This window comes from Crinia signifera, chromosome 5 (genome assembly GCF_055691185.1).
Source record: "Crinia signifera chromosome 5, ASM5569118v1, whole genome shotgun sequence".
NCBI lineage: Eukaryota > Metazoa > Chordata > Amphibia > Anura > Myobatrachidae > Crinia > Crinia signifera.
The window spans coordinates 276515961-276532453 of NC_139221.1; the positions used below are offsets into that span (position 1 = coordinate 276515961).

Sequence of the window (16493 nt, forward strand, 5' to 3'; positions counted from 1 at the left end):
AATACGAGGATGGATTGGTTAAGCAATATTCTGGTATAGACACTGAAGAATTCAAAGGTCACTGCTGCAGTTACCAAATAGTTGTCACTGCAATGCATTATGCAGGCCACTCTGGTGTTCCACTCATACCTTTTGTGGGTTTGGGAATGTCCCCAATAATGATGAAGCCTAGTATCTTCGGGCAACCATCAGGGATGTGGTAGTCTACCCACCACATGTAAGCTGGCTAGCCTCCCAATGAACAAACCATAGTGTGCAGGAATCTGTGACCTGAAAACATATTTTTCTAGAGGCAGACTTGTAGAAATTCCAGAATAAGCAGCACCGTGTAGGCGATTACATATTGCCCAAGGTGCCTCATTGCTTACTTTGTTCGGAACTGTTGGGGCATTAACAGGACAGCAAAGGGATTATAATATTAGCTCTTTTCTATGTCAACCTGATATTAGTGATCAGGGAAAGCTTTTGAAATACTCACTGGAAGGTAATTGATTATATACTATTACAGGAGGCTTTTCCCACTTTAAAAAATGTGGCCGAGGGTAATTCAGACACGTCTCATTAACAAGCCCGACCTCATGTAAATCAGAAAAGGAAAGTCATGCGGATGACATAAAGGAAGAACAGTAAAGGGTTTTTGGGGGACACTTTACAAATGATGCTTGAAAATTTTTAAGGCGTAACTTTTATTAAGTGGTTTAGCTAAAATATAGGTACGCGTGGTAAGGTTTATTAATAAAGCAGATAAGACAAAATTTGTAAACAATATCAAAATTTAGGGTTGTCACGGTTTTATATTCAAGTGCGAAATGATCAAGAAAAGTACATACTCCAAAATGCACATGTAATGGCGTTCATAGAAAGTAATACTGGTTCCAATCATAGCAATGTTTTAACCATTGCTGGAGTATGAAGATAAATGACACATGACACAGTGTCCCCTGCTAATTGAGAATGATGTGACTCCCTAAAATTATATGTATCGTACAATGCAGCAGGGACTCTTATTTCAATATTAGTCCCGGTTCCAGATCAGAGGGGTGTGGATGAGGGAGGGTAAAAGAATAGAGTGCTCCCTCGACCAGACAGAGGTGTATCTGCTGTCCAAATCTATTACACCTCCTCGTATTCCCTGTATGTCACCCACACAGCAGGTACTAACCAGGCCGGTCACTGCTTAGCATCTGAGTGCGGGATGGGATTCAGGCGGACCAGTGATGTATGGCAGTAGTATTATTATAGGATGAGAGTACCCCACTGTCCTTAGTAAGGAGCCAAGGTGTGCTTCTGCTTTTTGTCCCGTGTAGCCTTAATGACCAGGCAAATAAGAGTCACAGAAAGTTAGTACTAGGAACGGATAGGTGGGTATCAGTGAGTCCCCCTCCTACTGTCATGTAAATCAGCCTGGACCATGACCTCATTATAGTTAATGATGGAGGATGTTTTTCTTACTCTATGCTCTGCCTGGGCAAGGGGCAACTCTGTCAACTTACCATATACTATAAGCAGGACTTATCGCTGAGGTATGGTGTCATGACAATCTGATCATAGTTCCAATAGTATGGTACAATCATTGGGGGCAACGCTCCTTTATAATGCCACACTAAAAACTCCTATAGTATGACACTGATGCTTTGCTTGCTCACTGAGACCACCAGAGGGCAGTACTGTTAGGACTCAATTGAATCTTTTGTACCAAGTGCTGCTGCACTCCAATCCCCACATATACTATGCACACATACTGCAGTATGCTCAGTAGTTGGCCCAATATACAATGTTCATTATAGATAGGCAGCCCTTTAACTTCAGAAGTTTAATAATTATTTCTAATATCACCAAACGAATTAGACACATGATGCTACTGACATACAAACCAGTAAATATCTGCATACATGGCAAGTTCTGGCGACATTGCTTTAGTATTCATGTGGAAAACTTCAGTATGAAACTTTGGTGACTTGGTGCATTTTCCATATATTAATTGGACATACAAAGGCTGTGTGTGTGACCATATGCAGAGTCAATGTGAAACAATTGCTGTGTGTGTGTGTGTGACCATCTGCAGGGTCAATGTGATACACTTGTGTTAAGCACGTGGCTGCAGCTGGTACATAAATGTGATATTACCTTGACCAGGGCTGTACTGTTCCACGATCATTATTTTTATCTTTATAAGCATGATTATAGTGTACATTCAGCCTATAGTAACCTTGTTTTAGCAAAGTAGAAGATTATTTGCAAGGTTTCTGGATTTCCTTGTTGCAGTACCGCCAAACTATTCACATATAACTATGAACACCAAGTGATGAAGACATTTTGTAGCCACATATTAAAATAAGCAGAGCAGCCCATACAAAACAAACACACAAATAATTCTCCACAGAAACATATGTTCATATTCTTTATTGAACATTAATTACAAATATAAAGTAATGTTAAGCCTTACTTAAACATAAGGAATCTAATAATAACAATCGGCAATGAGAGTGGAAAGCCATGCTGTGCTAGATGATCTCTGTGTATAGGTATCCCTGTCTCAGCGCGTCATATTGTAATGTAACCTCTGCTTTATTATTTCAGCAGCAAGATGTCATCTGGGCATTTTCCATGGCTGCCAGCTGATCACAGAGGAATCGGATTTGGTTGTGTTTTTTTATTATACTTCCATTAATCCCACTATAACTGGATAGTGCAACTTGCACGGTTTTCTTCTGTAGTAATATTCATTAAATAGCTTATCCATATAACGTTCCTTTAAGAAAAAAAATTGTATACATGTATTTGTGCCCAATGTAAAGGAAACTCGCTAGTCTAGGAACAGTTTTCTTTGAGCAACAACTGCACAATGTTAAACTCCAGGGGGGCAGTTCTATTTTGCGAGCATCAGTAGGAAAATCCAAACAACGGCAGCTAAACTTGCCCAAGCACCCACCGCCCCGTCCTCGCCCAAGACATCAGGAGTTTTGTTCTCTACCCCATAGGTATGGCTGCAAAAGTCTGCAATTCCATGGTATCGTAAATACGTCCTATGACCACACATACTTGCGGATGCAACTCTGCTACTTCTGATTCAATCAACCACCCCCCCCACTCAGTGATACAGCTGTACTTCCCATTATTACAGCACCGCCATGCACTGGCTAACCTGTCTTATACTCTATGAGAATATAGAGGCACCTGACATTCTATGGTCATTAAACAATAAAGGACATTTAGAATACAAGGCAAATTTCGGCTGAATGTTTTAATGGTAGAAACTACAGCTCAGATAGCACAATTCAGCTGGTTACAGTGCCTCTATAAACCTACATGTCAGTCTCAGTCACAGCAGGAAGACGACGCATCAATGTGCTGTTACAGTCTGCGATTCCTTACAAACTTCATTTTTGGAGCTGAAGGAAAGTTGAATGAATGGGAAGCCGCATTATTTCTCTTTTAGAGAATGGCCAGAGGCACCCAAATATTGATTTGTGGCTTTCTTATAGTGTACACATTATTATAATTATGCTACTTTTAAAACAGACTCTGAAAAATAAAATACAGAGAAAATAAACTTTTCCAACAGAGCTCAGAGTAATATTTACATTTTATTAAAAATGCCACAAGCCATGTAAAATATCCGCAGCATCAATGCGATTGGGAATACCTAAAATGTAACACTATACAATTTTGTTAATTTTAAAAAGTAATTAATACTTATCTTACAATAAGATGTAACATATCAAATATCGTCAATGGTTTTAAAATTCTGTCATTGGACCAACTTGGGTTTATGATCATTTAAAAACATAACCGTCCTTAGTGTTCGCGCCAGAAGCTTCGGATTAGTAACGGGAAGCGTGTTTAGCTATGCATATATGAGTGTACCGGCTGCCTACATGCACAACACTTCGTTGTTAAAATTCTGGCAAAATAGGCTTTAAAATGAACCATAGTAAAATAGCAGCATAGGGCTTGTAATGCCGTTTCCATTCTCCGCGTGTTTGCAGACAGGTCGGTCTTACGGGCGTTTCAGTTCTCCAGATGCCACTGCTGGGCGGGAGACCCATCGCAGATGGCCACAGCCACGTACCCCTTGTGATTGAGCGAGTCGATGAGTTTCATGCACTGGCCAACAGACACTTGGTAGAGACGGTTGTTTTTCTGGAGAAAGAATGTTCATTTTCAAAACGGAGAAATAAAAATCCCATAGCTCATAAAAATAACCTCACACGTTCTATTAGTGCGATGACGATGCCAGAGCAAGGGCCAGCACTGGACACACGAGACGTTCTCTAGGGGACAGGCCATTAGTTAAATACTGCAGCCAGGCAACCATAATGGGAGGGTCCCCCAAACAAAGAGTGGGATACTTTACTGGCCAATGTTCACACAGTTCATCTTAATTGTTGAAAGACCCCATGAGTGAAACTATCCGTATGTTCTACCTCGCACTACCATTCACCATGCTTTCTTTATCGGAGGATATTAAGGAGGACTTGCTGGTGCAATCTGCAGGCAAACCATTTATAGCATGAGAATAACCCAGCGTGTTGCCCATTACTGCAAGCTCCTTGGGTTTTTTCTGCCTCCAATAAGCACTAATAGTAGATCATGGCAGACAGTAGTGCAACCCGGTGAAGCACTACAGGCAGTAGCCCAGTCCTGTGTTTTCTGCAATGCTACATGCAGATCTACACACATGATTGGTATAGAAACCGGTATAAGGCAAACACCCTATACACACATATACACACTACCTAGGATATACTTACTCCAAAGACCCACTGTTGTGATCCTCCAGAACCGTGACATTTCATTAGTCGGGGGGGATCGGAGGACCGAGTCTCTGACACATCCAGACACAGCAGATTGCTCAGGATAAGTTCATGCTCTTCATTGTAAGTCCAGATCTGTAAAAGGTCACAACATATATTTATACCCGTCTAACTTGGCATAAACAGGAGCAGAAAGCATGACGTCATTAGCCGTCTATTGTCACTGGAGGGACGTCATGTGGTGGTACTAGGACAGTGGATCTTGTCATGTGAATCTAATCACTGGCTCTCCCTTAGTTCTGCACACTGCCAGGTGTTACTGGATTCAGAGTTCTAGGCCGGCACCCACCAGTATATGCATTATTCTTTCTATTATTCCAACAGGCAATTTTAAACATCTTCAAGGCTGAGGGCACACAGCATAGTCTACCCAACTGTACGTGGAATTATCTTGCGAGCGCTACACACTAGAAGTATGTCATGGACGTCTCTCAGCTGCAGCAATTTCCTTGTGTAAACATAAATATCTGCACTGAATCAGATAAACATATGGAATCCATACCTGGTCGGAATCATTGAAGTCACATTCTTTAGCTACTACTAGCCCCCCCTTCTGGCTTGGATGACCCTGAGCCACAAGACACCGATTTGTCTGCATATTGATGAGCTGAGAAAGATATATAGCATATGTTACTCCACTGGAGAATTAGTGTTACGCTGTCAAGAACAATAGATACAGGGGCTATAAATGTAAAAAAAAAAAAAAAAGCTACTTGGTGCAGACTCGTGATTTGGTGTTCTAGATTTTAGAGAGATGTGATAGTACAAGACAGACAGGTAAAGACTTCTGTATGTGCCAAGTATAAGAATAATACTATAGGCTGAACACATAATCAGGTTCAATTACAGCTGAGCCCATTTTTTTTAATATTGCTCATGCACTATCCGGCCTCAGCAATTCTCAGATCACTTCCCATGTTCTTACAGTGATGGAGATCTGGCCTCGGTCAGGCCACAGAGTCCTGGAATTCTAGACAGGGTAATGTGGCTTCTCTAAGTTCTTGCTAATAATGCTGATGTAATATAGATCACCCAGGTCCCAAGGCTTTTTTTGCAGACTGCAGCAGGTGTCATTCAAGACTTGTATAATATATGTGAGGGTGGTTCAGTAAATAAGGTAACGAGACCTCATTATGTCAATTTATTCAACTCATCTGGTGCATACACACTGCACAAATTTTTTTTGACCAATTTGGTTGAAAGACATTTCCATTGAACCCAGTGTCCTGGATGGAAGATGTTGACAAAAGATATTGTCAACAAACAAACGATGAATGATGATGCGCATACCCTCCATAAAGATTGTTCGTCAACTGTGCATGCAGCTTAATTTGAATATCTTTCAAAAAGAGCCTATAAACTGTAGCTAGATCTTTCTTCTTTCGTCAATATCTTTCGTCAACATCTTTAGTCCAGGACACTGGGTTCAATGGAAATGTCTTTCAACCAAATTGGTCAAAAAAACTGTACAGTGTGTATGCACCCTTACATAGAGTCTGTAATACATAGGGCGGTATTCAATGAGCCTGATTCGCCAGGTTTTTATGGCGAATTTGTGCTGTTTGGCGAATTTCTGACAAAAACGGTGAATCACCCTATTCAATGACCACATGGCAAATACATTTGAAGGTTTTTTTCGCCATGATTCACCGAGTAGCAATCGCTATCTTTTTATGGTGAAGTGGAATGTGAACTTTTAAAATAAAGTGTTTTGTTTTTTACATTTGGTGTAAAAAAATCAGGAATTTTATTCTGAGGAGGGGCATGCTATTTTTATTCATGTGCTGTAAGCACATGAATATATATTTAATTTTAAAAATAATATTTTTATTTTTTTTTTATTTTTTTTACACAGCAGCCAGCAGGGGGCGCCGGAGCCGAGCCGATCATTACATATTCATATATTCACTGCACGATCATTACGATCGTGTGTAGTGAATATACGCCCCCCTGCTGGCACCCCCGGGGGGGCAGCCTGTGCTGCCTGGCACCCGGGGAGCCCACCTAACCCCCCACAAAGGTCTGGGCTAGGCAGAGAGACTACCATCTCTCTGCCTGGCACCGTCCTCAGGCTCCCTGCGGCAATCGCCGCAGGAGCTCATATTCGCCAGTCAGGGGCTCGCTGCCCCTGACTCGTTGAATACCGCAGCCCGCCGGCTCCGGAACGTGGCGAATGTGCAGCGAATCCAAAAAAGGATTCGCTGCACCTCGCAGGTATTCACATTGAATACCGCCCAAAGTATGGCCCTGGTGCAGATTATTTTTTTCAACATAGTCCCTATATTTGTCTAAGCATTTGTTCCAACGGTACACCAAGCAGTTTATCCCAGCATACAAGAACATCAGCATGAAGTGTATGAAGCCAGGAAAGTTTGCTGAATGTCACCGTCTGTTGCGTGTTCCTTGTGTCACAGGCCGACCGGTTTCGATTCCAAATGAATCTTTCTCAAGGCGTGTCACGCCTTGAGAAAGATTAATTTGGAATCGAAACCGGTCGGCCTGTGACACAAGGAGGACTACAGTGGACCTTACCTGGTACAAGCAGCATTCCGGGGACGCCTTGGGTAACACTCTTATGCGCTGTAAGTCTACATTCCATCTGTAGACATATCGTTATGGTAAAAGACCTCTGATTTAGTCCCACCTGTGCCATCTTGTTTTTATTTGTTGTTGTTATTAAAACGTACTGCACCAAATATTATTTTTTCTCATCCTTTGGAGCATACAGTATATCTGCATCTTTGGGGAAATGAGAGGAGGAGGATCCATTGGTGGAACCCAGATTCCCCTCAATGAAGCGTAATTGTCTACTAACACAGTAGACAAATCCTTTTGGTACGAGCAGACCTCCCTTATGTTATATATGTGTCCTGCTTAGTGTAACAATATCACACTATTGGTTTCCTTCTTTTCTCTTTTTGGGTACATACACTTAAAATTGAGAGGAAAACCACTCATCGATAAACGCTCTGGGATTATCAGACATCGATTGGTACTAAAACCAATTAGACTGGTTTCACAATATAAAACACAATTTGAAATAAAATTAAGCAGTAATCTTATATAGCTATGTTTGATGAAACTTTAGGTTAATAAAACACTAAAAGGTTCTAGTGCACTAGACTTGGAGTCCCATAATTCCTGGTAACATAGAATAGTATATTTGTGGGATCTGTCCGTTCCTATTGAGCCCTTTGAAGCACTCCCAAAAATAAATAGAATAAGGGAATGTTTGTTTTACCGTCCACTCTTGGGGCACAGTCCTGCGCAATTGGCGACCTCCTTAACAGGTATGTAAGTGGTCCAAGTGGGTGTCCAGTTTACCTTGGAGGTTGGTGGGCGCTCTGAGCTTGTTGGAATCTGCTCCTGTGCTGAAAATGGTGGAGGATTCAAACTGGAGGGCTGGTTCGGATGGATCCCAATCAAAGACGGTGGATGTATTCTAATTCCAGGATTTAACAGGGTCTGGGTGGCACTTCTGATTCTGACCAGTTTCTGACCCTCTTCTTCAGGGAGAAAATGCTCTGTTCTTGGACTTCCCTGGTAATGTACATTACCGGGGAAGTCCAAGAACAGAGCATTTTGAATCCTCCACCATTTTCAGCACAGGAGCTGTCCAATTGGTTTTAGTATTATAAATTAGCGCTATTTGTATTTCTCTTTTAATGAAAAAGATGCCCCTGCTCTAGCAGAGTCACGGAACCTGGCAGCCCAAGAGGGGCTGTTTGGCGCGACGGCAGCTAAACTATGTGAGGAACCATCTATAACCATGCGCCACTGCAAATTACTATTTCTGATGAAGATTTGCACTTTAATGTCATTCATTAATTCTCACAACTATAAAATATGCATAACATCCAGAAGAGTTACTTTATTACTGTAGCCAGGTAGACAATGTCATCTTACCCTCCCACGTTGTATGACTTTTGGTAGCTTTTGGCCTCTGTTGACAAAAACTGGAGGCTGGGCTTTGGCATTGGGTCCAGAAATTTGCATCTCGGGGTATATATTGTCAAGGTACCACTTAAAGGACTTGCACTTCAATCTGTTCCTTAAGGCCACTCTCTCGCTGATGTCTCCATACTCCCTATTCCTGAGCTCTGGTCGGAGGGCAAAGTACTGCTCCTGGTCGCAAAAGAATTAGGCTGGTTCAGTTTGATACATTAAACATTTAAAGTCTCAACGTGTCCAACAAGTAAACAGTTAATGAAGTCCAATACAGCATCTTGGGATCTAATTAGACTACCCCGGAGACAAGTAGGATCTCTCTGGGACAGTGGGACAGACCCTATCTGTATTGAGAGCACACAGTGCAAGCAATCTGCAGAGGCTTCTGGCTTTGGAACAGTGAAGAACCAATATTACAAAATAGTTCTACAAAGTGAGAATTCACGATCATTCTAACTAAAGTGTGGCGTCTCCTTACTCCTCCTTTACAGATCGGTTTATTATTCTGATACTGCGGATTCTGGACTCCTACCCTGTCTATTTTCAGTCTGAGGGCCAGATGTATCAAGCTTCAAAAGTGATAAAATGGAGAATGATAAACAACTGACCAATCAGCTCCTGTCTGACATTTTTCAAACACAGTGACATGGCAGGTAGGAGCTGATTGGTTGGCTGTTTATCACTCTCCTTTTCATCACTTTTGAAGCTTAGTGCATCTGACTGAGTGAGGTCACTGAATCCTGGTGAATCAATAGGCTGCTATTACACCATTGTTGGCTCAGCCCACACCACTGCTGCCTTGTCAAATGTATGTGATTGATAGATTGGTTTATCCAGTAGTGTTTAAAGGAACATTGCATGTAAAAGATTACAACTGTTTGAATGAAGTTCTGAGATTCACAATCTATTATGTTGTCCCCATTTTACCTCTAAATTTATGGGGGCTACAAGGTACGTTCCTTACTACAGTATTTCTGGACTTACCCATGTAGTAGAAATCAGGTGCATTAAGTAGAAGTCAGTGTAGAAACTTGTTAACTGCTCATTGAACTCTGAGTAATGCCCCTTTTAGACTGCACATATTACCCGGTATTTTGCAGTTTTTTTACCGTTTCAAAACGGTAACATGTGCGGTCTGAAAGGTTCACAGTGAATTTACCATTTCCTAAAAACCGGTATTTGGAAACGGTAAAAAAGTAGGGTCCTACCCGTTTCAGACCTGTTTTTTTTGCAGTCTGAAACGGTATTTAGGACCCAGCCAATAGTAACACAAGCTGGTCCTGCTCTGTGCATATCTAATGAGAGGGACCCAGCACAGTGAATATTTAATGAGCGGGTCCCTGCCCCCTGCATATAGAATGAGTGGGACCCGCTCTGTGCAGTGAATATTTAATGAGTGGGTCCCTGCCCCCCTGCATATGGAATGAGTGGGATCCGCTATTTCCATATGCAGGGGGCGTGGACCCGTTCATTACATATTCACTGCGCTGGGTCCCTCTCATTAGATATGCACAGAGTGGGACCTCAGTGGCAGTGCTCAATGTGAAAGGGGTAATGCTGCTTTCAAAACCTGCTTAGACCCATTATAATACCGGGTAATATGTGCGGTCTGAAAGGGGCATAACCTGCTTTGACCAGTTTTAAGAAATGTTTTAAATACCACATCTAACCAGGTTTTGCGGTGTGAAAGCAGCGTAATTCTATCCTGCCATTACATCACATGGGCTAAGCAAAATGGATAAAATAAATAAATAAAATGTACTCAATTTTTCCCAGGGAATTGTAAATGCCTCAAAATAAAATTAATAATTAACATTTATTTCTAATACGGTTTTTCAGTTCTTTGAAATCCCAATCTGGATAAATGAAGAACTAGGACTATACCCTCTATTTCAGCAATTCTGTATATAATTGCAGAGTACCTTATATTCATCCATCCATACATGTGCCAGCCGTAAGGAATTGTGAGCCATAGTGTCATGGCCTCCTGGAGATCCGTATGGCCGTCTCTTACGGAAGATGTGCCCAACCCTGGAGCAAGGTACAATCAGAAGGCTCCCCTCGCACATCCAGATCTGAAATCCACATGAGAAGATATGTAACTTCCTGCACACAATGCTTCCCTAACCCCAGGGACCATTGGGGAAATTGTAATAGGGGTTGAGATGGTAAGAGGTGTAGGATGCAGTGTGTAGTCAGATGGGCGGCAATCAGGTATCTCGCACCTCATTATTACATTTCCCCGTGTGGGTCTGGTATAAAATGCCGCCGGTCGAAATCCCGACAAGGGGGGTCATAGATCGCCATCGACCCCCCCCCTTGCGGCACACTATTTTATTCTCCCTCTATGGGTGTCATGGACACCTATAGAGGGACAAAGTGCCGGCATTGTGGCGGTCGGGATTTCTACCGCCGGCATATTGACCACATCCCCCCTGTATATATACTTCATAACACCACAGATGTTACAGATAGGAAGGAAGTGATAGGTTAATGGGACTGAAACACCACAGAGTAAAGACAGGGCTATAGGATTGCACAATGGGCGGTATTCAATGTGAATACCAGCGACGTGCAGCGAATCCTGTATAGGATTCGCTGCACATTCGCCACTGCCCTCCACTTTTCGGAGCCTCTACGGCTCCGGTATTCAACGAGTCAGGGGCTCACTGCCCCTGACTGGCGAATTTGTGCTCCTGCGGCGATGCCGCAGGGAGCCTTAGGACGGTGGCAGGCAGGGAGATAGAAGTCTCTCTGCCTGCCCCAGAGTGTATGTGGGGGGGAGGTGGGCTCCCCGGGTGCCAGGCAGCACAGGCTGCCCCCCGGGGGTGCAAGCAGGGGACCGGGTATATTCACTACACCCGATAACGATCGGGTGCAGTGAATATATGAATATCTAATGAGCGGCTCGGCTCCGGCGCCCCCTGCTGGCTGCTGTGTAAAAAAATATATATATTTAATATAATATAGGCTCCCTGGGGTGCCTCGGAGCACTTGCAGGGGTGCCTCAGGTTGGTGGTCCAGAAGCAATTCAAATTATTTATAGTCAATGAAATAGGCAAAATCAGTGCTTGCGGCTTCCAATAATTAAATATTTGGGTAAACAGAAGTGAATCCTGTTCCTCACCATATAACTGGACCTAGGGATAAAATTTAATTGCAACTTATTTAACTTAATATATTTTTCTGAAATTCTCAGTAAAAAATTTTTGGCCTAGAGGTGCCGTGAAAAAAATTCTGATACTGTAGGGTGCCATGATTCAGAAAGTTTGGGAACCACTGGCTTACAGCACATGAATAAAAATAGCATGCCCCTCCTCAGAATCAAATTCCTGATTTTTTGACACCAAATGTAAAAAACAAAATACTTTATTTTAAAAGTTCACATTCCACTTCACCATAAAAAGATAGCGATTGCTACTCAGTGAATCATGGCGAAAAAAACCTTGAAATGTATTCGCCATCTGCTCATTGAATAGGGTGATTCACCGTTTTTGTCAAAAATTCGCCAAACAGCACAAATTCGCCATAAAAACATGGCGAATCAGGCTCATTGAATACCGCCCAATGAGAGCAAAATGTTCCTCCTAAGACTAGGTATTTTTCCCACATTGGAAGGAAAGGGAGATTATAGGATTTCTATCAAGAGTTGTGTAATAAATCCCAAATTTACATTTGTTTTGGGTGCCAATTCAAATAGACATGAATGGGGTGAGTGAACGCGGTAATGGCGTGCAAATGCAGCCAATGGTCACGCAATGTACTTGCACCTGCAACGAATACATGCATTATTGAATGAACCCCTATGTAACTGCCCGTTCTCTCCCAAGCACAATGGGCTGTCCATCTGACCTGGAGACTTGGTATAAGATATGGCATTTAGCATTAAGCAGCAGATTGGTAAGGCTCATCTGATGTTCTACGTCAGTAAAATAATTGCAATATTAACAATCTGCATGTAGCCAGGGTATAAATCTATTTTAAAACAAAATGAAAAACATATAGTGACTGACCTATTAATACATTAAGTGGCAAGAGACCCTCTGTTGAAATAGAGATATAAAAGTCTGTAACAAAGTGCGCGTGTGTGTGTTGGTGGGGGGTCTCCATCAGTGTCCACTGATATTTGAACCCTCATTAAAAGTTGTGTCAGTGGTAAAAAAAATAATAATAATAATAATTAATTATTATTTAAGCTGAAGTTTATACAGCAGCACAAAAAAAATAAAAAATAAAGAATCCTCATTACGTCAGATTTTGTACATAGTATGTGGGGGAAAAAATAAACTTTTTTAGAAGTCCAATAATTTACCCGGAATGATATTTCCAGATTTTCGCCACCCCAGATGTCCATGCCGCTGTCATATTGCCCCAGTGTATTAAAGAACTGCCTGTCCATGGCAAAGAGACCTCCGGCCATAGTGGGAGACCTGCAATGAAAAAGTCATTATGATATTCAATTCTTTTGCCGACACAATTGTTCCTGACCAATTTGATATGAGAGGCAGATTCTGCAATTGAGCATTTTCTGCGATACTCCTTCTCCAGCCTGCAGTGACAGACCCAAAGCACCCACAGGTGCCCCATATACTGCCCTATGCACCTGCAGAATTTCTAGTCCTTGTATCCATCTGTGCCTGACCTTTCCTGCATTCAGCTAATGCAGGTTCCACTTGTTACATTACAGTTGCCGACAGCTGATCAGTAAATTAGGAGATACAACCTCCAGTACTATATATATTTTAATGTGCGTGAGTAAGGTGATTACAGAGCAGATGGCGGCTCCCAGTGTCGGATGAGCCTTTGCTTTGTGCATATCACAGCCTGGAAGGTTAGAAATCACTTCCATATTGCAGGAGTGAATTTATAGCCCCACAGATACGAGGCCAGCACAGCCACAAGATATTTTCCAGAAACCAGTCCAGCTAATAAGATTCCAATACTATCCTTTTCTCAGTCAAATGAATCCTTGACATTCCAGCGGTTACAGAACGCCAGGTCATGTATTCACATTACACAGCATCCATGCCAGAAGGCAGCTATGAGGCCCGCTGGCCGGCAGCCTGGAGAGCGCATTTCCAGGCACTTCTAATCTGGGACAGAGTACAAAAGCAGTTCTGACAAGAATGCCATAATAATGGTCAGTATGTTATTCTGCTTCACTAGATGAAAACACTTTTATAGTCTAACTACATTATTATTATGATGTGTGTAGCGTATAACCAGTGTGGACGGGAGAAGCATGAACTGTGAGGGTGGTGTCATACTGATCAAAGCTGTTCCCACTTAGTCTGATGACTTCATTAGTGCATGCTATATAGACAGAAAGGCTTGTAGAAAGCTTTATGTACAATGTGAGAGCGGACTGCATGGCTTGCCGGAGTAACCTGACATCTAGGAACCCTGTGAGTCCCGATGCGCAAAGATTGAAATATAAAGTCCCACCTCTCCCGACCATGTGATTAGTACGTGGCCCCTCCCCTTTTCCCTATTACAATAACAACAGTACAGACGGCCATTGGCATTCTGGCCTGCTCCCTGCTGCACTAGGTTGTTTTTGCGATTAAGGGGCCAATTAAAACCCATTCGTACTGGTCCGAATTCGGTTCCTTCCTTGATGTTCGGGGTCTACGCCTGTGCGAATGGTTTTGGCCAGTTTCACACTGGCCCAGCCGTTTTCGTTCAGAGAATGGAGCGGGCAGGGGAACGCCCAGCATTTTATGTGCATCCCCATAAAAATGCTTGGTGTTCCCCTGGGAATGTAGGCATGTCAATGCCTGCGTGGTGCAGACGGCCGACGTCACATGACGGCCAAGATCAAGTCAGTTCAGATTGACTTCTCTGCGAATGGGGGGAAAAAAATTATAATTCATTAGACGATCAGCGACCACTGAAAGATTTTTCGGCCAGTCACATGTGAGGGGACGCGTACACATCCCCTTGCATGGATTCAGACAACAAGTGGTGGGCAAGTCTGCACTTATTGGTTTCCTAGGCTGCAAGTATACACAATCAGGCACTAAATCTGCTTTATGACACGTCATCATGTGTTCATCCTCTTATATGGTGGGATTACTCTGTTTGTCCACCAATAATCCAAGTAAAAAAAAAAAAAATGAAAAAAACACTAGTGATTCTAAGATTATGGTCACTCGGAAAAGTGGACAGCAACAGCCAATGACAACATTACTAAAAGGTATGGGAACTCTTGTTGTAATACAAGCAGATAGTGCTGTGGTCATTTCCAAACTAGAGCAGATCACATGTGCCACTGGGCCGTTAATATAACATCTGCCGCACCTGAAAGCATAACCACGTGCTGCAGAGAGATAATACACCAGGCCACCCCAACATCAACACTTCCTTTACCTAAATGGTGCAGTGAATCCATCAGGTCCTCCTACTTCTGACAGAGGCACGGGATCCCACTTAAAATGGAGACCCCAGTTAAATCCCCCACGTACGACAGGCGAGGAGCTGTACATCAGTGTGTCGGCGCTGATTATATCAATGACGGGACACACCACGGTCTTGGGATTCTTCTTGATGGGAGAAAGCAGAGGCTGTAACCACATCTCATTCACCTCGCAGTGACTGTCCAGGAAGATGAGGACATCACCTGCAAACACACGAGGGGCAGCTAAGTATGTGCACAGGAACCCTCCACAAACAGATATTACCCAGAATTAAAAGAACTAACATTATTTAGTCATTTATATTAGGATGGCCTCCTCATTTGCCCAAGATGGGAACTAATTTAAACACTTGTGATCACTAAAAATTATGAGATGCTAAATGGTTGCCGCTTATAAAAATTGTACTTTTAAGTTGGATTCTTTGAGTTACATGTATAATGTATCCTCTATCATTTTTACCGGTAGCGTGAGATGCTCCCACCATCCGTCCACGAATCAGACCCTCCCTCTGTTTGTTTCTCACCACTTTGACCTTTTTCGGGAGATTTTCCTGAATATAGTCATCTAATCCCTTCTTCAAATCATCTGGAAGGAAAAGAAATTATGAAAACCTTAGAAAAAAAGTCTTTCATCCCACCCAGTTTCTTATGTTTGTACATTTTCTGCAGAGCAAAGTCATGCTAGGTGTGGAAGAAAGTCACTGACACTGATTGGGTGTGTAATGGTGCACAGGAAGTCCCTGCCACTGGTTGGGTGTGTAATGGCGCACAGGAAGTCCCTGGTGCTGGTTTGGTGTGTAATGGCCACTGGAAGTCCCTGGCGCTGGTTGGGTGTGTAATGGCGCACAGGAAGTCCCTGGTGCTGGTTGGGTGTGTAATGGCACACACGAAGTCCCTGACACTGATTGGGTGTGTAATGGTGCACAGGAAGTCCCTGACACTGGTTGGGTGTGTAATGGCGCACAGGAAGTCCCTGGTGCTGGTTGGGTGTGTAATGGAGCACTGGAAGTCCCTGGTGCTGGTTGGGTGTGTAATTGCACACAGGAAGTCCCTGGCGCCGGTTAAGTGTTTAATGGAGCACAGGAAATTCCTGACGCTGGTTGGGTGTGCACAGGAAGCCCCTGGCACTAGAGAGATTGGTAATTGCTCTTTTCTAGAAGACAAAAAAATACAACGTTCTGCAGAATCAGAGAGAGGGACTCACTGAAGTTTATTAAAAAAGGACAAGCTTATGCGAGTTGCAGCACAACATGTATGCATGTTCTGCCAGACACATGTGGGCAGAGTCCATTATTCAGTACCAGCAAAAAGCG

The 16493-nt window shown here is 42.8% G+C and overlaps 1 protein-coding gene across 2 annotated transcripts in view; it reads right to left on the minus strand.

Annotated features, from left to right (window-relative positions):
* Window positions 1–2388: 2388 nt before the first annotated feature.
* Window positions 2389–16493, minus strand: part of GALNT11 (polypeptide N-acetylgalactosaminyltransferase 11) — a 34605-nt gene continuing 20500 nt past the window's right edge. For both annotated transcript variants that reach the window (XM_083189058.1, XM_083189059.1), the window contains exons 5-12: window positions 15641–15766; window positions 15135–15384; window positions 13078–13195; window positions 10688–10840; window positions 8724–8942; window positions 5320–5424; window positions 4755–4892; window positions 2389–4143 (exon numbers count right to left, since the gene is read on the minus strand). In XM_083189058.1, coding sequence (XP_083045184.1) covers window positions 4012–4143; window positions 4755–4892; window positions 5320–5424; window positions 8724–8942; window positions 10688–10840; window positions 13078–13195; window positions 15135–15384; window positions 15641–15766 — 1241 coding nt within the window. In that variant the 3' untranslated portion in view covers window positions 2389–4011. The remainder of the gene's footprint in view (window positions 4144–4754; window positions 4893–5319; window positions 5425–8723; window positions 8943–10687; window positions 10841–13077; window positions 13196–15134; window positions 15385–15640; window positions 15767–16493) is intronic.